This window comes from Punica granatum, chromosome 6, assembly GCF_007655135.1.
Source record: "Punica granatum isolate Tunisia-2019 chromosome 6, ASM765513v2, whole genome shotgun sequence".
In the NCBI taxonomy this organism is placed as follows: Eukaryota; Viridiplantae; Streptophyta; class Magnoliopsida; order Myrtales; family Lythraceae; genus Punica; species Punica granatum.
Genome location: NC_045132.1, coordinates 37,216 through 59,487, shown reverse-complemented (window position 1 = coordinate 59,487; position 22,272 = coordinate 37,216). Strand labels below are relative to the sequence as shown.

Below are 22,272 nucleotides of genomic sequence, written 5' to 3'. Positions count from 1 at the left end.
AACACATCATCGACGACCTCTAATGATGTCGGTAACTTCACAGGGAGAAGGTTTGGCCTATTGTAAGGCCCCTTTGGCCCCATATCAAGGGATCTTAGCCAAAACTAGGATCCTCGATTTGAGGGATCCCAATTTCGGCTAGGATCCTCAATTTTGGGGATGAGAGGCCTTGTTGGCAACCACCCTTGCCCCCTCCATCTTCGTGGCTATTGACAAGTCTCTGGTAGCCCCTACCCCCGCTTTCTATCCTTTCATCTTCTTCTTCTTTTTTCATTTTTAATATTTTTGCTTGCTTTTAAAAAATTATTTTTGATAAAATTGATATTTTCAAAATAATTTTGGATGTAAAATCATTTTTTTAACTGAAATCTTGACTGAATGACTAAAGTGAACAAACATGCAACACTAGGGACAAGATCGAACAAATATTGAGGACCAAAGGTAGTTTCTTATTATAAAAGCGAAACAAAACCTTTCATCATGTTTTCTATTTCTGATTTTGCTATATTGCGTATTAGGTAAAAATACCCGCACTTCGTCCCGGTCCAATAACTATCTCAAATAATTGTTACACACATATGTAATATTAAGATATTATTATTTCTTACATTCACGTGCTTATTAATAATGAATATCTTAAAATAATGTATTCGGAGTGTTCATAGGTCCATGAATTATAATTATAAAAAAAAGTCCATGCATTATTATCTTTAATTGATCTTATTATAGAAATTCAAACATAGAAAATAGCCGACAAAGATATAATAGGGTGATATAATTTTGGCTTAATTTCCTAAAAAAACACGACATTTGCACTTTTTCCTAAATAAAGTATGACCTTTGGAAAATAGAATAGAAATGCACGACCTTTGTAGAGTAGCAAATAAATGCACAACATTTACACTGTTTTCTAAATATAGCACAACATTTACATTTAGTTGCGTATTTAGCATATGTAAATTATTCAGTCAAATTGTAACGATAATAGCTAGCGGGAGTTAACGATGCAATGTGGCACAACAAGATTGAACGAGTGGCACCTGGCACAATTAGCTTCATGTTGGCTGTTGTGGTCCAATCATGTGGGGTTTATTAATCCAATCATGTTCTGTCACATGGTATTGTTAACTCCACGTTAGCTGTTATTGTTACAATTTGACTGAATAATTTGCATTATGCGAAATGTGCAACTAAACTTAATGGTCATGCTATATTTAGAAAAAAAAGTGTAAATGTCATGCCTTTAAATGCTACTCTCCAAAGATCGTGCTATGTTTAGGAAAAATGCAAAGGTTGCTATTTTCCAAAGGTCGTCCTATATTTAAAAAAAATGCAAATGTCGTATTTTTTTTGAGTAATTAATCCTATTATTTTCAGTAAGATAACTTGCACTTCGTTGCATGTCTATAGTATTTTTAACCTTTATATCGACACAATCTCTATTTTTCTCTTTGTATATTCCAATACAAAACACACAATTATATCTATAATTTTATACAATTAATTTTTTTTTATGTAGACTCATTCATAATATATATGCAACTTCTAAATATAACTTTCTAGATATATTAACGTCATGATCATTATCTAATCATTAGTTTTTACAATTTTTTCATTGACACTAAACTCGACTCTATGAGTATTCTATCTATTAAAATTTAGTATAATTTATTGTACAAATTTAGTTGAGTTAATTCTATGTTTTTTTATAAGAGCTTATAATGAAGGACAATTTATTATGAGCACATATTTAATTTAAAATTTTAAGTTGGTACATGGTGGAACTTATTCTTTTTATATGTCATATTTTTCTTAAATTTTTCAATGTGAGTTTTAACTTAACTCAACTATCGGGATATTTATTCATATTATCATTTCTGATATCATTATCTTTATTTTATAGAGCAAACTCCAAATGCTAAGTAGAAAGCTTAGGGTGCGTTTCTTTTTCGAGGTGGATAGTGATCCAACTTAACTCTATTTTATGTAATGCTTGCAACTGTTAACAAATATATTAATGTGTGATAATATATATATATATATATGTATGTATATATAAATGTGCAAGTAAATGGAGAACTTATTATTAAAAATTAATTATAAAAATGGTCAAAAAATATGAGTGTGAAATTATTATTAAATGACAGAAAATAAAAACAATAATGATTATATCGTTGAATTTGGGAAATAATAGAGTTGAATTCGATAGAGTAGTGATCCAACTTGAAAAACAAATGCAAGCTCATTGTTTTGATTTTAAAGTGAGTAGTATGAATAACATCTGAAATTTTGCAAATAATAAGTTAAGAAGAACATGATAGTTAAGGAAATGAAAGTGCTCACATTTTATTAATTTATAAAAGATAAATTAACAATAAAATAAATGTTCATCATTGGTTCTAGAAAAAGGAAAATTAAAAAATGTGAAAATAGACAGGAAATGAAACGTTAGGACTAAGAAAAAGTTCTCCACTCACAACCTAAAATTTGAATATATCCTAATATTTTTTAATTTTTGAAAATAGTTGGTACGACCATAATGACCGGATTATTTGGCCTGACTGGTTGGCTGAACTACCTACCATCCTTATTTGGGCTGGATATCCTTCTCTAATTCCAAAAGGTCAAGCCACCATTCTTCAGTGATGAGCTCTAGCGAACAAATAAATCTTATGTGTTTTTCAGGCCTTCTTTTCATCAAACAATTATCCATGTAAGCGAGCGTAAGAGAAGAAAGCTGTTAGCAGAGGCCATTTGATCCCCATCAAAGTCTGCATTGAATCCCTTACAAACTAATGGATGTAAAGAAATAGCACGTCCTTCCTCTCTTGACTCCGATCCCAAAAAACTAAAAAAAGGGGAGAAAAAATTTCCCTCTCACAACCTAAAATTTGGAAAAAAAATGAATATATCTTTTTAACGAAATTATTTAATTTTTAAGAATAATTGATACAACCATAATGATCGGATTATTTGGCACGACGGGTTGGCTGGATTACCTACCATCTTATTTTGGATTGGATATCAAAGTACCACCTTCTTTTGGATCATAATGACTAGATCATTTAACCCGACTGGTTGATTGGATTACTTACTATCTTAATTTAGGTTGGATATCAAAGTACTATCTTCTTTTGGATCCGATCCCAAAATACCAGGTGAGGAATTCTTTTAAGAATTTTTTTAGTGGAAAAATTATTTTTAAAAAAGGAAAAGGAGGAGAGTGGGGAAAAGATCCCACTCTTCCCCTGGTCATATAATGGGACCTAAAATAACAGCTTGTATAACAATGCTTCAAATTAATGAGAAGAACGAGAAATATGCTTGCACTACTTGCAGAACCACAAAATGAATGTTACTTTATAAATTTATTAGAACATGATCTTAACGCGTGATATTAAATGAAATTTTAGTTTAAAAAATATACTTACCCTAAATGCAATATTCTGTAAAATTATTTTATATTTTAAAGATAATACTTTATTATATAATGTACATACGTTAACTTTGTCTATGTTACAGATTTTGAAGTTTTATGGAAAAATTTTATCTAAGGAAAATATTATTTTATATTAATTGGTGTAGAGTGAGGATACAGAAATAAGAGAGAGATGGGTTAACTTTGGAAAGAAAGGAAAGAGATAGAAAATGAGAAAGAATTATGAGAGGAGCGAAGAGTGTGATGTTAGAAAACGAGTTATAATCATATATTTGCCCTTAAATATCTCATCATCTAGTGGATATTAATTTTCATGTATATTTCTAATGGGCATTTTGAAAATTAGAAAGTTAGAGAACCCTACTTTCTCTTCCTTTTATAATAATGTATATAGACATAAATAATATACAAAATTGAGATTTAACTGTCAATGCAAATGAATAATAGCCATTACCTGCAAGTAACGTATAATTTTAATTAGAGTTTATATACTTAGTGGTCATACTTGGTGCTCATCGTAGTGGTCTGCTCACTGCTTCTATGGTGGAACGAATCTGAGCTCTATTAGGTCGGGAATGGATTGTTAAGGTAGTCCGTACGTATCGTAAAGGTAATTATTGTGTTGATGATTGGCAAGGAACGCTTTGCAGTTATCTCCGGGCACTCATATTCATCCACGTCCACCAATTGCATTAGGAGCACTGTTATTCAGCGATATTATTGGAGTCCCCATGCCCCGTTATTGTATTTTTTTAGTTTTTCTTTTATTTAGGCTTCGGCCTCTCCTTACTTATCGAAAATAGTTTATATACTTAGTTAAAGGAGAATCTATATCTATCTATATAATAAGCTAAAGAGAAGCTCTCCTTTAACCATATGCTATTGAATGATAATTTCTAATAAAATATTATAAATTTTCATTCTCTTTTCTTTTTTTCACGATAAAAAACAAATGGTTACATGATGGGAATCTATACTATCTATCTATATCTATACTATTAAGTTGAGGGAGAGTTCCCAAGTCACATGTCACTCATTGATAGGCTCCTATTATTAAGCTCAAGAAGTGCTCCAAAAGAGAACTTTTCTTTAGCCATATGTCACTCGCTGATAAGCTCCCAGAAAAATATTTAAAATATCCATTCTCTTCTTTTTTTACAATTAAAAATAAGCCCCTTTTGCAACCAATCTTAGGCACATGATTATTTATTTTTTTTATCAAATTTTTTATTTGAATCTTACTTTTATAATCATCAAGATTATGTAACATGAAATTGTAAATTTACAAAACAAAAAGAATAAAACAACACTCTGAAATGAGAATGATTTACCTTCACTAAAATCACCATAAGAATAAAATTTGCTTTTATAAAGGTTCAAATTTGATACGACAAAAGACAAAAAGATTTATTTAAACAAGTTCTCAATTTTACCCGAGCAAGATAAGCATTAAGATAAAATGCTCCATAAGCCCATGTTTTCCTTAGGTTCGGATTTTGATGTTAGTCTTTTTATTATTTAACTTTTTATTTCTACTATTTTATCCTCTAATAATATGATAAGGTTCTCTTATTTATTTAGAATACTGAGAAATATTATTGAATATTATATTATAAATGAGATATAAAAACTTAACAAAGTCAATATAATTTTAAACTTATATGTTCGGGAAATTCAAAACATAAAGGATCCCGATTAATCCTTAATGCACTATCTTCGTTTTACAAAAAAAATAATTCAAAATATAAATATCTTTTCGTAAAAGTATTCCATAATATTATGCGGTTTTCTTTTTCTAGTATACAATAATATATTGGATTGTAGGATCTTTAAGAGGTACATGTCCATATTCTTTACAAAAGGTAATCTAAGACGAAATTGAGAATTCCATCAAAAATTGGATTTTCTTTTTGACTTTTTTTAATCTTAATTTTAGCCTGTAAGGATATATAAGTACTTCATTGATCAATGTAGTTTAATTATTATTATTATCATTATTATTATTTTATGGATAGAGAAATTTGTTAGAATTAGTTTAAATTGTTAGTCTTGATTTATGTGAATATAATCTAGCTTTATTTCTCTAGATGTCATAAGTTTTTCAAATAAAAATTATACAATAATCTTATCCAAACATAACTTTATGGTTTGTAATATTTTAAGAATTTATCAAATGAGAGATTTCTTAATAAAGCTAAAAATAAATCTCGCACAACACTCGAATTCATAGTTTAACTAATTTTTTTTCTTCTAGTCTACTATTACAAAGCATGAAGAATCATTTTTCTCACTTTCAATTGCCAAAATTACCCGTACTACTATAGTTTAATCTATATATAATATTAAATTTTTGAGAGATTGTCATTACATGCCATTTGTCTAAAAATTTTAATTGGGAGCTTGTTGTTGTTATTATTATTTTTACTACTATGCAAAAAATGATTATTATTATTTACTAATAAAACTATTATTAATATCCAATCACTAAGGAAATGAGATTCTATAGTTATATATAATATACAATTGTTGGGGAGATTCTCATTGCATGCCATTTGTCCAAAAATTTGAATTGGGAGCTTATTATTATTATTATTACTATTATTATAATATATACGATATATAAAAGCTGGTGTGATGCATGGGAAGGTGCCTCGTAGAATGAGTCTATAACCTATGAATATTTGACAAATGGCACAATAATACAGTCCCACATAATCCATGAAATCTCAGAAAACACATGACTTACACTAGTTGTAAGGTCACTAAGCTCATGAAATTTGAGAAGTCACCCATTTGGAAAGTCCAAAAGTTCATAACTCGTCAAAGGATTTCATAGCAAAAAGATTGTGGTGGCAACGAATTCTGGATAATTATAAGGTGATGACAGCATAATTTATTGATTTTGTTAGTGGTGGGTTTTCTCTTTGAAATTTTTTTATCACTGTGAACTTATTGGTGTAGCGTCACTCAAGGCTTCTATAGCAAAGAGGGTGTGGTGGTAGCAAAATTCTAAAAAGCTTGAAGGTGATAATGTAAGAATCTCCCGATTTGTTAGTAGTGGATTTCTTGATTCGCCGCCCAAATACTTTTTGTACGTAAAAGCAATTGAATCCAAGTGATTTCCTATTTGCATAGGAAGAAATATTACCAAATGCATTTGAATTGTTGATAATATTGATATGCTATTGCGTTATTATGTATAAATGATGACATATTAAAGGCTTTTTTGATTTCAAAGTGTGATTTTAAAATCACATTTTAATAGTAGTCATTAATTATATTATTATTCAGATAACTATATGCGCAGGTCATTCGTCTAGTTAATAAAGAACTATTAGATCAAGGTCGTAATGATAACTTTACTATAAAAAAATAATAATTTCCCATTGACTTCATTTGTGTTAACACCGTTAAAACGTGAAAATTTTGATTTTTTTCTCTTCAATTACAAAGGAGGCGCAAAACCAAATACAATGAAAGAGAAATTATAAATAACTAATAAATGACATGGATAGTCTCACTACGTATCGAACCTGCGACCTCTAGGTCAGTAGATGAGAGTGTGCACTACTGCGTTATACGTTATTTTAATTTTTTTTATTCTTTTGTTATTAATCCAAAAAGAGTAAACATGCAATTTGGTCCCTTACTTATGAGTGTTACGTCAATTAGATCCCTAACTTATTTTTTGCATCAATTTGGTCCATGAGTTTACAATTTGCATCAATTTGATCCTTTTATATCATTTAGGTCTATCAGTGAAGAAAATTGCATCAAGTTTGTCTTCGATGGAAAGTGCCCTATCAGATGGGTCCCTTGTCATATCATATGGTCCCTCAATGTTCGGAGAATGTCGTTGGGATGACAGAGCGTAACGGCCATTAAGTGTGAATGAACTTATTTGATATAATTGATTAGCGTAATGATGTAACTTTTCTCACTATGTTTATGGATACACCAGTTAGGTCCTTCAAATTAGTATATTCTTCATAATCCTTTTTCTTTTTTCGTTTTTCCAACCAAAAGGAAAAGAAGAAGAAGAAGAAGACGGAGGAGAGTAAGGTAGCTTTGATGGGGGCTTTCTCTCGTTTCAAAGGAATGAGAGGGAGCTCGGGTGGGGCTCTCTCGTCGGCGACCTCCTCGTTAGATGAGATTACCGGCGGGAGAGGCCTCAGGAGCTATCTCCTTTATTTCTTCTCTTTCGAAAAGAGAGGGAACAGACGAAGAGCTTTAATGGGGGCTCCTTACAAAAAAAAAAAGAGAAGAAGGAGAAGAAATTATTATTAAATGATAGAAAAAGGTAAAATAGTAATGATTATTTTGTTGAATTTGGGAAATAAAATGATTAAATTGAGTTGAGTTGAACTTACTTAATCAACTCCACTTATCTTCAATTCAACAACACAATTATTACATTTTTTTTTATTTAAATATTTTTAATCATTCAATTTAATTTTTAATATTAAATTCCCTCAACTATTCATTACATTTTTACAATTCAACAACACAATCATTACTTAATCATTATTTTCTCTCAATTATTTATTACTTTTTCACACTTTTTATCATAATTCAATAATACAATCATTACAAACCAATTAAAACCAAAACTCAATTCAAACAACTCTCAATTCAAACACACTCTTACGAATTTCTCATTTGATCCCAAGAATTTCTCATTTAGCCCTATTTACTCATCCAAAAAAGAAAAGTAGCAGTTGTCCAGTCGTGCCGAGGAAGCTTGAACTGAAAAAGTGAAGCCTTTTCTGCTCCATCTCACGGTCTTTTTCATCCATCCCTTTGTTCGTGATTCATTGTAAGACAGCAGCCCACTTTACAGATTGCAGGAGGAGGAGGAGGAAGAAAAAGGGCCAGCCTGTTCAAACTTGGAGAACTAGTATGAAGGAGGCCGGAGAGTGCTCTGCTTCGAGATCCTCTCAACCCCAATTTTGGGCTAAGCTGGGTATCCCCTTTCTTCATTCCTGCCCCATTCTCGGCTCAAAGCTTTGCTTCTTTGTTCTCCATTTCTAAAAATCTGTCTCAATATATCATTATGCTACTCATGCAATTGGGTGTTGTGGTCTCATGTCATCTAAGTCTGTTTAACCGATTCCCCTTGTTCGGCTGGCCTGCTCATATGTGTTCTGCTATTACAGCAATCTCCAGTGTCAAACGCCAACCTTTTGTTCATTTATTTATTTTTATTTCATTCAGAGAAAATTGGAATCAACCCAAAAAAAGATAATACTTTTTCTCTTGGACATTCAAGAAAGCATCTCCTGTCTTGACCCATTTTCATATACTGCAGTGTCAGTGGATTCAAGGTACCCGGATGTTGAAATTAGTTCAGATGAGATGGTTGTGTTCTCGGAGATTGTGTCATCTTCTACTGATAAGCACGAATGGTGCAAAATAACGAGGGATTCTAATCAGTCTTCTGCCACACTACAGAACAAGAGGTACGGCTAAATGCTTCCAGTAGCCCCTTGCTTCCCTTTTGTTTCTGTTGATGTTTTGTTCTTCTTCCTAAAATCAGCACTCAATGACACACTCAGTCATACTCATGAGCCCTGAAACCCGCTCTGTTTTAGCTGTTGTGGTTCCAATTATGTGTAGTGGTCAGAATTTTACAAGTTGTTGACTCATTTGCTCCATGCATAATTCTTGTTAATGCAGTTCAAGTACAATTCTTGTTGGTGGTGAAGTTGTCCAAAGAGAGGACACCGCGGTTGTGAAATGTGGAAGTGAAATTGTCCCTGGACCAGCAAGAGAAGGTATGTTCCACGGTTACATAGCTTCAGTCACTTTTACTATGTAGATTGTTGAGGATGAATTTAAGAATCAGAACAGCACACCCTCTAAAGGGGCCCTTTTCCTAAAAAAACCGCACTTATAATTGCTTCTTAATTTTAAAACTGGGTTGTTCAGATTGTTTAATGTCTTGACAGCCTTGTGTAATTGGTTTTTATCATCTATATATGTCCTAATGGTGCAGGATATTTGATCTATAAATTTGAGATTATGCCCACTCTGGAGTTCTGTAATAACCGGTTGAAGGTGAGTAACCTGTATAAACGTGAACTTTCTTTTGTTGTCTCTAAAAATGCTGATGCCTTTGACTCATATGTCCGTTGAACCTTTCACCAGATTTGTATAGACCTTGAGCACGTGAAGTGCAGCATTTGCTTAAACGTGTGGCACGACGTTGTTACTGTTGCACCATGCCTTCATAACTTTTGGTTGGTGACTTGGTTCTCTCTCTGATGCAGAACTTTTTACTTAAGTTTGTGGATGTTCACTTCATTTTTATCTCCTTATACAGTAACGGATGTTTTTCCGAATGGTTACGGAGATGCCAAGAAAGAAATTCAAGCGTAATATGTCCTCAGTGCAGAGCAGTTATACAATTTGTTGGTAAAAATCACTTTCTGCAAAATATTGTTGAGGTAATTTTCATTTTTTGAGCACATGACAAATGCTAAACTGTTAGTCTAGTGCTCTTGAAGAGAAGTTCTTATACCTCTTAAAATATCCAGTCTGAATACTTCTTTTTCAGCATAATTGCCGGTTGAATTTCAACTGTCAATTTCCAATTTTCAATGTTTGTATGTATGCAGGATATACTACAAGCCTATTCTTCTTTGAAGCGTTCCATGGAAGAAGTTGCTCATTTAAATTCATATGCATCAATTCAATCAAATCTGGTGAGAATTTTTCTCCCTTCTTTTCTACAATAAGCTGCCATCTGACTTTGGTGGCATGAGGTGTGGTGGGAAATTATCTGAGCATGAGTTATCTTCTGGAGCTTGGCGCCGTTCAAAGGGGTAGAACTTTAGTCTGACACAAGCTATGAACCTCCAGTTTTGGTCAAACTGTCTGTCTTTGCGAGACTTAACTGTATCGTGAGTGCTGCAAGGTTTTCCTGTTGAATGGCATGTATTGAGATCCTTGCTTGGCCAAAACTCATTTTGATGGCTTCTTAGTTATTGTCTGCATCTTTTTTTCATTTTGCTTTTCATACATATAAATTAGGATTTAATAGGTTAGGTGGTAAAAGTCTTGCCTAAATATTCAGTATGCAGGTTTGCATCCCAAAGTTTGTTCAATAGAGTTCTATTTCTGAGTCATAAGTAGTGTCGCCGTGGAAAAATGTTGGCTCTTAAACTTTGATAACTAAGCAGACAGAGAGACAAGCAGGTTCATTCTTGGATTTTCCGTCTTATTTCTTGATCTTGCTCATTCCGTTACTATAGTCGTCATTTGGGTTTGATTGAGGAGATGTCAATTGTTGTTCAGCAACTTCAATTTTCATTTCGTCTTGTTCTGTCTTTCATTTTTTTAATTAGATACCGGCTTCAGCTAAATTGATTTTTTCAAATGCTGGTTTTATCTTACCATTGACCATAATCTTGGCAGATGATTAACAGTGGCAGGAAAAGGACAAGGACAAACTTAATGCTGGATGAGGATACTGAAAGTGCTGAACTTCCATGCCCACAATGTGGTAAAATTACTCTTTGTTAGTAGCATTTGTCAGCATGCAACAAATTGATCGTACAATTTCAATCAGGGGCTGCACGCACGCATGCTGCTAAATATGGATCCTGAATCAAGTAGCATTTTTTTTATCCTTAGTTTTGTATTTGATTGACTACATTTTGGACATTAATAGGTTCTGGATATGGTGGATTCCGCTGCAGCCAGAACACTGTCCACCTGCAGTGCCAAATATGTGGAGGAATGATGCCTTCCAGGGCTGGTATTAATGTGCCTCAACACTGTAAGTTCTCCCGCTGCTACAACCTGTCAGATTGGCTTGGCAGCTGGATGCAGTTTTAATTGGGATAGGAATTCTCTTCTATTTAGACATCATATTCCTATACATAATACTTTTGACAACCTGTACTCCAATACAGTTGCAGTGAGATAACAGTCTCAGTTTCAGTGCAAAAAGGGTTGGATTTTTTATGGTATATTCCATGAGATATAAGCCCATGCTTAAAGGGAGAGAACTACTCCAGACTTAAACATTTTGACAGTTCTAAACATGGAACAAAGAGTTTCAAGGCCAAAGGAACTGGATCATGCCCGTTTTGGTTGCAGCTGTGGGGTGGGATAAGTCGAGTTCTGCCAATGCAAGTAAATCTATATCTTTACTGCAGGTATGGGATGTAATAGAGCATTTTGTTGTGCTTATTGGCGTGCTCAAGGCGTTACGAGGACTGACAGTTATCCTATCTGCAATAGTGCTAGTCTCAAACCGGTATGTGCTATTTTGGGCATATTAATTATGATTCTCTGTTGAAAAAGAGTATGGAATTCTGTGGCTTTTGAGATATCCCCTCTAACAACTGGTGGTTTACATTTGAGGCAGGTCAGTGAGAGGTCTATCTCAAGAATTCCGCATCTTGCTCATGAGAAAAATCGGCATGAACAAGATGTATGAACCGCAGCTTCATAATATTTGCATATTGCAGTGAACTGGAGATTTTGACTATAGTTTGTGGTTTTCTAGATTACAGAGAGGTGCATTAGACAGATGGGAAGAACGCTTCAGGATGTCATATCTGAATGGATTGGAAGATTCAACAGACGTGAAATAGGTGAGCGCAAGTCAGTGGTCACAAGTTTCGGTAATCTTTAAGAAACAAAGTTGAAGTAGGAGAAGAATCACAGAAGCTTGATCTTATTTACTTCATGAGGGTCAAGTTCATATGGGTGACATACTAGTCAATCCATTAGTTCAGTTTTTCAGGAAGGTTGGTTTTAATTTTAATTGGGTTACTTTGTAGATCGAACCAGGTTAGGGCTGAATCATGCTGACATGATCAATGCCACAACAAACATTTGCAAGTAAGTGAATGCCGTGGGACAGATGAGCAGTTCTGTTCACAAGCGAATCCCTTTGACTGAGTTTTTGGTTCTCTCCGTGCAGCGAGTGCTATGACAAGTTGGTATCCTTCCTGTTGTACTGGTTTCGGGTTGCTATGCCTAAGCATGTAAGCATAATCATTCGTTTTTTTTCATTTGACTGACTGACACATAGGGGTGTAGCAATATAATATTATGTCGGTCAGTCGGTTGGTTGTAATGCTTTTACAAATGAAATGGTGTGTGTATTATGGGTGTGGTTGCAGTATCTGCCAGAAGATGTGGCTAAGAGGGAGGACTGCTGGTATGGGTATGCATGTCGGACGCAGCACCACAATGAGGATCATGCTTGTAAGCGCAACCATGTGTGCCGGCCCTCCAGGGGTGCACACTAATTCCTCCCATCTTTGCATTCCCCTTCCCACTTTTTCATTTTTCTTCCCCCCCTCTCCCCCTCGTTTGTTATCAGAAGGTACTACGCAGATGGATGTTTTGCATTATTTCTTGTAAAAGCTCAGTATGTTTAGTTTTATACTGTCCATCAGTTTCCATCTAATAATTGATGCTGTGGTTAATATATACATGTGAATAGAAATATGTATCTATCTTCAAATTTCAACTGAAAATGAATGGCAAGTATGTAAGCGTTTGTGTTAATAGTAATACTGTTACTACTAGGGTGAACTTGATGTGTGCTTTTGAGACAGGAGAAAGCGTTAGTTTGTGGCACGAGGTGAGGTTCATTTTGTAATAGAAGATAAGTGATTGAGGTAGTGACGAAATAAACAAAGCAAAGCTGGTGGATGCAGTCGCTCGGCTGTTCTCGTGGGGGGTGGTCTCCCTCCCTAATACTAAGAGTAAACCTCCTTATCCCTCTGTCACCTGTGATAAGCGAATGTTTGTTCTCGTTCTTGTGTGTGATCTCCCTCTCTTCCCAATACTAGCGAGTAAACCTCCTTGTCCATCTGTCACATGTGATTTGCATACACTGATCTAGGGCTGGCCATTCGTGTCGTGTCGTGTCTAAACAGAAGTGTCTCATTGAAGGCATAATCCTTACACGACACGATTATTAAACGGGTCAGGTGTTGAAAACACGAATATGACCTGTTTATATCCGTGTCAATCCGGACACGACACCTTTAAACCTGTTTATCGAAACGTGTTATAATAGGCACACGTATTTATACACGACACGATTATTACATGGGTTAAATTTGAACATGACCTGTTTATACCCGGTTATTCAGACACGACATGTACCTGCTTAAACCCGAATCGAGACAAATTTACAATGAAAATTTGCGGAAGAAAATTTTATTCCAAAAACACATCCCCGTAACAAATTTGAGGAAAAAAAATTTGCGAAGCCTTGATAATGACACTATGGGCACACACTCATTCGGAGTCCACCATAAGACAAAAAATCAAACCGACTAGTAACTCCAATGAATCAATTATCCATAGCTCAACAGAACGAAAGACATAGAGGAGCTCAGCAGCCTCAGCTCAAGTCAAGAACATCAGGACATGGCAAGATTATGATCCTAAAGTTTAATTAGCGAGTTTCAGGACTTGTAGTCCACTGAAATGAACAATGTTCATTGAGCTAGTTGCTGCTGACCTTCCTTGATTTTCTCCAATAAAACAAATAAGGCCTTCCTGAGGAAGCCTTCCTCCGAGTCCTTTTTAGCCATTGAGAGAGAAAACATCGTAAAAGGAATCAAGTAATGCTATTTGCAACAACATAAACAAGCAGGTGGAATATGCAGAAACTGGAGTCTCAAATGGCTTCCGTAGTTGTGAAATAAAACATTGACGGTCGATTTGATTTCGCAATATGATTTTAAGATTTTAACTCTAACTTTTAACTCTAATCACTACATAAGAAAAGTCAACAATACAATTATTATTTTTTTATTTTTCTTCAATTTTTTTAACCATTCAATTCAATTTTTAATAATAAATTTCCTCAACCATTCATTACTTTTTCCACAATTTAACAATACAATCATTACTTTTTTTTAACTATTTATTACTTTTTCACACTTTTTCTCATAATTCAACATCACAATCATCACAAACCAATTAAAATCAAAACTCAATTCAACTCAACTCTAAAACGAAACAGACTATGAAGGTCTGCTCTGTTTTATGCTAGTCAGGTATCACCATAGTTATACTATACATCTGAGGATTTCAGATAAGCTTTATACTCTACTAGTCCAAGGGTGAGCAACATGAAGCAAAGCAGAACCTGAACTGAATGTTGTAATGTTATTTCCACATCATGTCGTAGAATCATAAGTCCATCACAAAAGTGATATCATACTATCCGCTAATTTCACGTAACAAAGAAATATTAGCTTTTTAAAAGGAAAAGCCTTATTAATTCTTAATTAACCACAGTATTGGACCCTTGAGTTGATGGTTCCTCGCTAATATTTAAGTTCATTACATCCTCTGTGAGTTGATACACGGAAATCCCACAACCATCTACATTTAAAATAGAAAAAGATCAACAAAATAACTTTAGAAATCAAATCTGCAAAGCAAACTTACCTGCTAATCCATAAAGCCAATCTCGAGAGCACATGAGTGCTTCCACAAGGTCGGGTTTCAAAGAACTTCAATATTGATCGTGAACAGGACCTTAATAGCGGAATACTGCCTCAGAGGCAACCGTGGATACATGAATGCTCAAAATATCACGAGTCATCCTTGTAACTGTTTTATACCTAAATAAAATAGGCAATGAGAAACTGATTAAAGTCTAGTTTATCTCAACACATGAAGAGCGTTTACCAAACAGACACAAAACATAACTATCAAACAAGGCTAACAACATTCAAGAAAAACTATAATTCGACTAACCAAATATGATAAGAGAGCCTTGCTGAAACAACTAAAAACCAACTTTCTCAACCAAAAATCAAGAAAGAGCCTTGCTGAAATTGACTAAAATCAACATGAAAATCGACTAATCTCACATGAAAATTGAAAACCCTAACTTCACAATTGGTTAATCCTAACTTTAAAATCGACTCAACTCAACTGAAATTCAATAAATCTAACATGCAATCTGACTATCTCAATTGAAATTCAAAACCCTTTCTTCAAAATCGACTAACCTTGAGTTGTGAGGGGAGGTCTACGAGCGTGAGAGAGAGGAGATGAGGCGGTTGCGAGCGTGATAAAGGGGAGATTGAGGCGGCTTCGAAGGGTAGAGAGCTGAGAGAGGTGAGAGCGGAGGGCTCGAGGGTCGCGAGTTCGTCTTCGTCTCTGTCTCTGTCGAGTGTCGACACTGAGAGTGAGTGTTGAGATTGAGAAGGTCAAGAATTAGGTTACCCAATACCCGATTAGAAACTTAGAAATTAGAATAGGGTTACATGTAAGGATATTTTGGTAAATTTAGTTACATAAATGAGTTAACGGATTACACGATTAAACACATCTGAATAAACATGTTTAATCGTGTATAATTGGGTTACACGGGTTCAATCCGGTAAGACATGCTTATTAACCGTGTCTAAACGGGTTGGACCCGTTTAGACCGAATATCAAAAATGCCCAACCCGAACCCGTTTCACTTTGTGTCGTATCCATATTATGTTATCGTGTCATGTTAAATACTCGGCCCTACATTGATCGATTAGCAATCCACCAAAACCAAAAAGGCAAATTGTCTAGTATATGTATACTAGTCTTGAAGATCGTGTGCTACGCGGGAGCTAATATTATTCTAATTTTTAACAATTCATTGGGATACAATTCATATAATTATATTTTAGGATTTTACGGTTTTAGACTTCATATTTTATTTAAGAACAATCACATAATTATATTTTTGATATATTTGTCGCAATAGACGAAAGTTAAAAAATCTTAAACAAAGTAGAATGCGGAACCTCCATGAATCCCTCTCCTTTGATCGCAGGAGTCTAAACATTGTTCTTCAATTAATTCATTTCCATGCCATCCCAATATTAAAAGTTCATCTCGTTACATAACTTATTATATATAAAAGATATTAACTAAAAACCTATGTGGAAGGCTCTCTAAATCGAATGGAGGGCTATGGTATATATAACACATAGATGCTCTCCTCTCTAGTATATAGTCTTGTAGTCCAGTCTGTAGGAAGCCAAGGCGGCGGCGATTTGAATACCTGAACAAACCTTCTAGATACTGCGTTTGAAAAGGATATTTTTTTATCCTCAACCTTTAATTTGATTCTCAATCTTGTGGTAGTTGTCATTTTTGTTCTAAATTTACTTTTTATTTTTATTTTTATCATTATCGTTCTCAACACTTAAACTTTCATGCCATTTTCGTTTGTCATCCATTTTGCATCAAAAAACACAATTTTGGTCCAAAAATGATTTATTATTATTATAATCTTCGAAATTTTTGAGAAGAGAAAAAATCTGAAAAAATTGAAATTAAAAAATGAATAAGATATAGAAAAAGCCGAAAAACAGATTGTCGTTTGGGGACTTGCCCCTCATAGCCTGAGGAGCCCGCTGGCGACTGCCCCGAGTCATCAGAGTGTCAAACACCTCCGATGATCTCCATCCACTGGGGACCCCAATTGGTAGGTGGGGGCCGGGGGTCCACTCTCAAGTCCAGCGGAGGGGGAGATGCTCCTTTCCCAGCACGGTTTCTTTAATAATGAAAGGGACAAACCTGTCTTCCTCCGTTCTTGAGCTTATCGTTTCAAACTAAACTTTTTGTTCTTGTGAATGAACTCTGTCTAGTCCATCTGACTGATGGGTTCTGTGTTTGTTGATCGATGTCGTTCCTTACATATCAGTTGGTAACGATTGATATTTATGATGCTTTTTACACCATTCCATCGGAGAAGGCCATGTTTCGGCAGAGACCATTGAGGCTTTTCTTACCTTGCCAATGAAGTTGGTGGCAATACTCTGGATTTAGCTTCTCCTTTCCTAGCCCTTTCTTTTTTCTCTCTTATTGCAGAACTCCAGTCCAGCATATGGGACATGAGAAATATTGAACTACAAACAAACAAGTTCCAATTAGAATTCCAATTCCCTTATTGGCCGGTGTTTTTGTATTATAATTCTTAGAATACCAGAGAAAACAAAATTCTTCATTTTTGTTTTATATAATCTTTTTTTTTTGGGAAAAGTACAAAAATCCTTTTGTAGTTTGAACTTCAAACAAATTGGACCCATGATTTTTCGAGGGACAACTAATACCCTGTGGTTTATTTAGTGAGACATAATGGATCTCACCGTTAGTTTTTAACACCTTTTTGTTCTCAAACTTTTCCTTTTGCCATTATTACCCTCAAACTTTCAATTTTTTTTTCAATTTGATTCTAAAATTTGAAAAAAAGAAAAAGAGAGAAGGGGTTGGGGCCACTGGTCGGAGACTCTGACCCCACCACCGAGGTCGCCTGCACCCACAGAAGATGTCAGCGACCATGAAGGTGGGGTCAAGGTCGAGATCCCTATCGATTCGAGGGCGGTGGTCGCCAATTTGCGACCCCGACCTTCCGACGTCCTCTCTGGGTGTCGGCGATCTCGGTGGTGGGGTTAGGGTTGCCAACCGGTGGCCAGAGTTAAAGGGGAAAAAAAAAATTCAAATTGCAAGGTTTATGCTAAAAGGAAAGATAATCACTTCAGTTCTCATCATGATCTTCATTGCTTGTACTCAATTGAAGACAAATATAGGTCATCCTAACCGAAGAGCTAAACCTACAAAATGCAGTCCAAGCGATCAGCAGAACCTCCTCCAACAAAGGCAGAGAGACTATGTCAAGAAAAGGGAGGATTGAACTAATTCCCACCCGTCTCACTGGAAACACTTAAGGGCCTAACCCTAAATTCTTAGACTAAACAATAGCGGCCAATTAGGCTTACTAGACTAGGGGCACTGAGAACTATGGTTGTTACATATCGAAACATTTAGATCTACAAATGAAACTTTTGTGATATCACAAACCAGCATATATAAAAAATTTTCAATCTGTTCTGGAATCAAAGTGAGCTTTTATTCAGGTGTTGTCACTCTTCAATGGCCAAACAACAACTAGACTTCTGCTAATAAGTAAGAGACATACCATATTCTGGTGTTATATTTCTCAAGCTGACTATGAAGAGCCTTCTCTCTTTCACACTTGCAGTTCAATGAGTGGATCAGCAAATCAAGCTGCATAAATTGCCAAGATTGGGATCACAAATTCATGCAGATCATGGATTATAAACGAAGCGGCAAGCTAAGATACCTCTTCCTTTGTATTGTAATATCCCCACAGCTTGTGATCTGAACTCTCAACAAATATCCTTCCATCACGCCGAAACCACCAATAGCTGTTGTGGTGTCTGTCTCTCCCCAAAGGATTGGTATGTATAAGCGTTTCTCCATCACCCTCTCGTAATGTTGTTTCTGAATAGCCATCCAGCCGAAGAGAGAAGGATTCTTCAGTTGACTCATCCAAGAAGCAGATAAGCGCATGGAAATGAAGATAAAAGAGAAAGAAAGATAGACTAGTCCGACCCTCTGTTCTTTACTTCTAATGGAAACTTTTCTTTCATTAGTGCCCTGTTTCAACACCATTTGATGCGATCCCTTATTGTGGGAATGCTGAATGCTGCTACCCCTAACTGCAGCATCCCCCTTCTGCAACCTGGCATTATTCTTGGAAGCACTATTGGCACGGTTGCTCACACTGACAAAGGGAAAAGAGATGATAGATATAACATAATGTGATGTTTGTCAAAACAAAGTCTTCTCATCTCTTAAACCAAACCTTTTCTTTGACACATGATTGTTTTTCTTCAATGCTATTTCGCTGCTTTGCTTCACATCATAATTATCCAATCCGCCTTTGTCTACATCATTGAGGCTATTCTCATTAATAGCTGTGTCGGAGTCAGATTGGGCCTTCACTTCTCTTTCTTTCTTGGCTTCTTGCAGGGCTTCCCCTCTTCTTGTGGCTGCAAGTTCATGCCATTGTTCTATATACTCATCCAACAGCTCTCTAACAAGATCAGTCTCAAGGGCATGATTCACCAGCATCCGGAGAATTTCTAATTTTGCATGAGCTTCTATAGGACCATAATGACCCTGCTTGATAGTGGCAACATGAGAGTGTAAATCAGCAGCATTAGTCATGTCCAAGAAATCAAAAAGATATTCTGTCCATGTTATCAATGTAATCTGCAATGAAAGTATGAACAATAGATTGATTTGTCACCAAATCCCAAATAATGAGAGCACAAAAAAATAATTAAATGAATCATTAGTAGCAAAGTTAATTCTTAGGACCTAAATTCTTCTGAATAAAGTTCCAAAGCTAAACAGTTTAGACCTTTGACTTACGCCTCTTTCCCTGTACGTATGAAGAATATTCACCATCATCCTTTATAAGCAACCACAGTAGAGTTGAGTGAGTCTCTATTATGAGAACCAAATTGCTGGGTGGCAGATTCCGTGTCTTCATAATTCTGCATGGAAACACACCATCTTCTTTTTTTCCATACAGTTCAACACCTGCATACAAGCGGTCCTGCAATTTCATGGCAATCGTGTCTGCAAAATCTTTCAAGGGAAGCATGTCTGCAAGATGATATATCATCAAATGAAGTATAATTTAACTTCTATATAAGATTAAAGAAGTAATGCCTAGAATCAGGAGATCAGATATGCAAGCATATCGACCTAAAGATGCAACAGAGTAAAACAAGAGAGTAACAATGGCAATTTGATTTCAGCAAAACTAAGTGAACAAGATTGATAAAATGTCAGGGCAGACGGAAAACTTTGTAAAAATACTGAAGATGCATGCATGAACTAAAGTCCAAATTTATTACTCAGCTATCAGGAATCACATTTGACAAACCAGAAGATTGCAGAACTTGGCATACTAGTCCTGTGGGCTCCGACTGTATAGGCGTTTCTACCAGGGAGAAGGGCTTTCTTTTGTAGAGCGGCATCCTTAATTATCCATACACAAAAGCAGTAAGAGCTGCACAATGCACTGAATCTAACAGGGAAATAAGTTCCTGTCACAGGTAATTGAATATTTTAAGATTAGCAGCAGAACAATTGCAACTGGAGCATTTCAGGTAAAGGAAGCAATGTGGAAAAACAGTAAGCACCATCAAAACAATGTATTAGAAATAAAACAAGTAGTAGCAAGGTAATAACAGGAAAAGGAGAAAAAAAAAAGCCTCGGGGATTGCAGAGCCGGAGCACATTCATTCATGATGAATTTTTGTAAAAGCGCTGCGTTATAGAGTGAAAGGGCAAGGTCTAGACCGAGCCTTGCGGACGCTAAGAGAAAACAAGTTAAGCACGAAAACCTAAAGGAACAAGACGAAGCCAATGCCGACTCAATCAGTGGTAGCAATTCGTCATAGCAGATAATACAGGGTTGGAGAGGTGATGAGAATCTGACAATAGATGAGATGCAGTCATCATGGATAAACGAAATGGAAAGTACGCATAGAACCCTATGACGTGTCCAGTAAGAAACGGCGTATCGGCACAATCAAATGCCGAGTGATCAATGGGAACGCGCAGCAATCCGACTTCGTTGGGGGTGAGGGGGCCTGGCCTGAGAGAAACAAGCATTGGACAAACTCCAGTAAACACCAAACTCGCACAAAACAACAGGAAGGGTGCATGCACTTCACCGCCAACAGAGCGAGAATAGGCGGCTCCCGCCAAGAACGGGACCGAGGAGCAGAAGGTCGGAGGCTTGACTCCAATACCTTGGCGGAAAGGGCCCTCCGGGGGGTTGGTTGGGTGTGGGTTTTGGTGGCGCGAGTTTTATATCTATATATATATATATATATATATGTGGTGTGTATATGTGTGTGTATACACACTTGAAAAAAAAAAAACAGAAGAAAAGAAAATGAGGGACGGAGAGACGGCGGAAGATTCTCACGTTTTGCAATACCCATGCCGCTCCTCCGTCTTGTTTTCTGCCAAGTTCGAAGAAAAAGAAGGGTTTGCTTTGACTCGTCATCCCAAGCTTTTCTTTTGTATATATGCTAGACATGTGCGTGCACTCCATGTAAGATTTTTCAATCAATAATGTTTTTATTAATTTATAAATTCGATGCATGGATTCTATAAATTTAGTTAATAATATATTTTAAATTCAATTCAATTAACATTAATAAAGATATATGTATAATATCCTTTTCGGTGAAAAAATATATAATACCTTTAATAAGTGTCTTTTTTACAAAATATTTCTTTGTAAAATAATTAAAATAAAGAGAAATGAGATGGTTGGAAATGAGACGAGTGGAAAAGAGATGTAGGTAGTTATTTTTATCATTTCACCATTTAATTCCTCATCTAATGGTTATTATAAATTCAAACATATGCAAATAAGGATAAAATCGAAAAGAGAATGTTAAACAAAAAAAACTTTCTTCTCACACATATAATAACTAGACGTGCGCTTACACTACGTAAGGGATTAAATTAGAAAAAATTTGAAAGAAAGTGACGTAGAGAGAAATGGATGAGAGTGGAGAGAAAATATGGGAAGTGAGATGGATGGAGGAGAGACGGTGGGTAGTTGTTATTGTGATGTTACTATTTTACCATTTATCCTATAGTTATTATAAATCCAAAGATATGCAATAAGGATAAAATCGGAAAGAGAAAGTTGGACAAAAAAAATTGCTTTTAACATATAGAAATATGGTAAATTGCACTGGTGGTCCAAAATGTTTTATAAATGTTTCATGATGGTCTAAAAAGTTTTTTTCGCTACATGATGGTACAAAATGTTTCAAAGTTATTTGATGATGGTACAAACCGTCAACTCGAGCTTGACACCGTCAAGCCGACGCTGACGTGGCTACTACGTGTCACCTCCTTACTGACGTGGCCGACAGGAGCAGACTGACGTGGCTCGGGCGGGAAAACAGTAAACCTGTGAAATCGTTCAAGGGCTCCAAATCCCGTGA

General features: G+C 35.4%; 2 protein-coding genes across 14 annotated transcripts; one reads left to right on the top strand and one right to left on the bottom strand.

The window, feature by feature from the left end:
* Positions 1 to 8,092: 8,092 nt before the first annotated feature.
* LOC116212372 (E3 ubiquitin-protein ligase CHFR) lies at positions 8,093 to 12,967 on the top strand. 2 transcript variants are annotated; one of them, XM_031546946.1, is made up of 16 exons: positions 8,093 to 8,193; positions 8,280 to 8,402; positions 8,748 to 8,898; positions 9,116 to 9,213; positions 9,435 to 9,496; positions 9,587 to 9,678; positions 9,762 to 9,885; positions 10,057 to 10,143; positions 10,856 to 10,943; positions 11,112 to 11,219; positions 11,602 to 11,702; positions 11,814 to 11,879; positions 11,955 to 12,042; positions 12,232 to 12,292; positions 12,375 to 12,438; positions 12,577 to 12,967. In XM_031546946.1, the coding sequence occupies exons 2-16, from the start codon at positions 8,339 to 8,341 to the stop codon at positions 12,703 to 12,705; spliced, it is 1,383 nt and encodes a 460-aa protein (XP_031402806.1). In that variant the 5' UTR covers positions 8,093 to 8,193; positions 8,280 to 8,338; the 3' UTR covers positions 12,706 to 12,967. The 2 variants fall into 2 exon arrangements, 1 of the variants encoding a protein (XP_031402806.1); XR_004157823.1 differs by lacking the exon at positions 8,093 to 8,193 and having other exon boundaries at positions 8,210 to 8,402; positions 11,962 to 12,042.
* A 1,655-nt stretch (positions 12,968 to 14,622) lies between these two features.
* LOC116211485 lies at positions 14,623 to 21,312 on the bottom strand. Of its 12 annotated transcripts, XM_031545896.1 has the most exons (11): positions 21,234 to 21,312; positions 20,170 to 20,343; positions 19,650 to 19,897; positions 19,089 to 19,405; positions 18,836 to 19,007; positions 18,564 to 18,724; positions 18,399 to 18,487; positions 17,212 to 17,328; positions 15,442 to 15,614; positions 14,873 to 15,048; positions 14,623 to 14,806 (listed from the first exon to the last, which is right to left on the bottom strand). In XM_031545896.1, the coding sequence occupies exons 1-7, from the start codon at positions 21,247 to 21,249 to the stop codon at positions 18,475 to 18,477; spliced, it is 1,101 nt and encodes a 366-aa protein (XP_031401756.1). In that variant the 5' UTR covers positions 21,250 to 21,312; the 3' UTR covers positions 14,623 to 14,806; positions 14,873 to 15,048; positions 15,442 to 15,614; positions 17,212 to 17,328; positions 18,399 to 18,474. The 12 variants fall into 12 exon arrangements, with proteins under 12 accessions (XP_031401756.1, XP_031401754.1, XP_031401755.1 ...); XM_031545894.1 differs by having other exon boundaries at positions 14,623 to 15,048; XM_031545895.1 differs by having other exon boundaries at positions 14,623 to 15,048; positions 15,442 to 15,598.
* Between the last annotated feature and the right edge of the window lie 960 nt (positions 21,313 to 22,272).

Bases quoted from the DNA above. Each gene is read 5' to 3' on its own strand.
- LOC116211485 (XM_031545894.1), bottom strand. The intron at 19,406-19,649 runs GTCTAAACTGTT...ACTATCAAGCAG, and splicing joins GAAAGAGGCGTAAGTCAAAG to GGTCATTATGGTCCTATAGA. The intron at 19,008-19,088 runs GTTTGGTTTAAG...TCCCTTTGTCAG, and splicing joins AATCATGTGTCAAAGAAAAG to TGTGAGCAACCGTGCCAATA.
- LOC116212372 (XM_031546946.1), top strand. From the start codon at position 8,339: ATGAAGGAGGCCGGAGAGTGCTCTGCTTCGAGATCCTCTCAACCCCAA. The intron at 9,886-10,056 runs GTAATTTTCATT...GTATGTATGCAG, and splicing joins TTCTGCAAAATATTGTTGAG to GATATACTACAAGCCTATTC. The intron at 11,703-11,813 runs GTATGTGCTATT...CATTTGAGGCAG, and splicing joins ATAGTGCTAGTCTCAAACCG to GTCAGTGAGAGGTCTATCTC.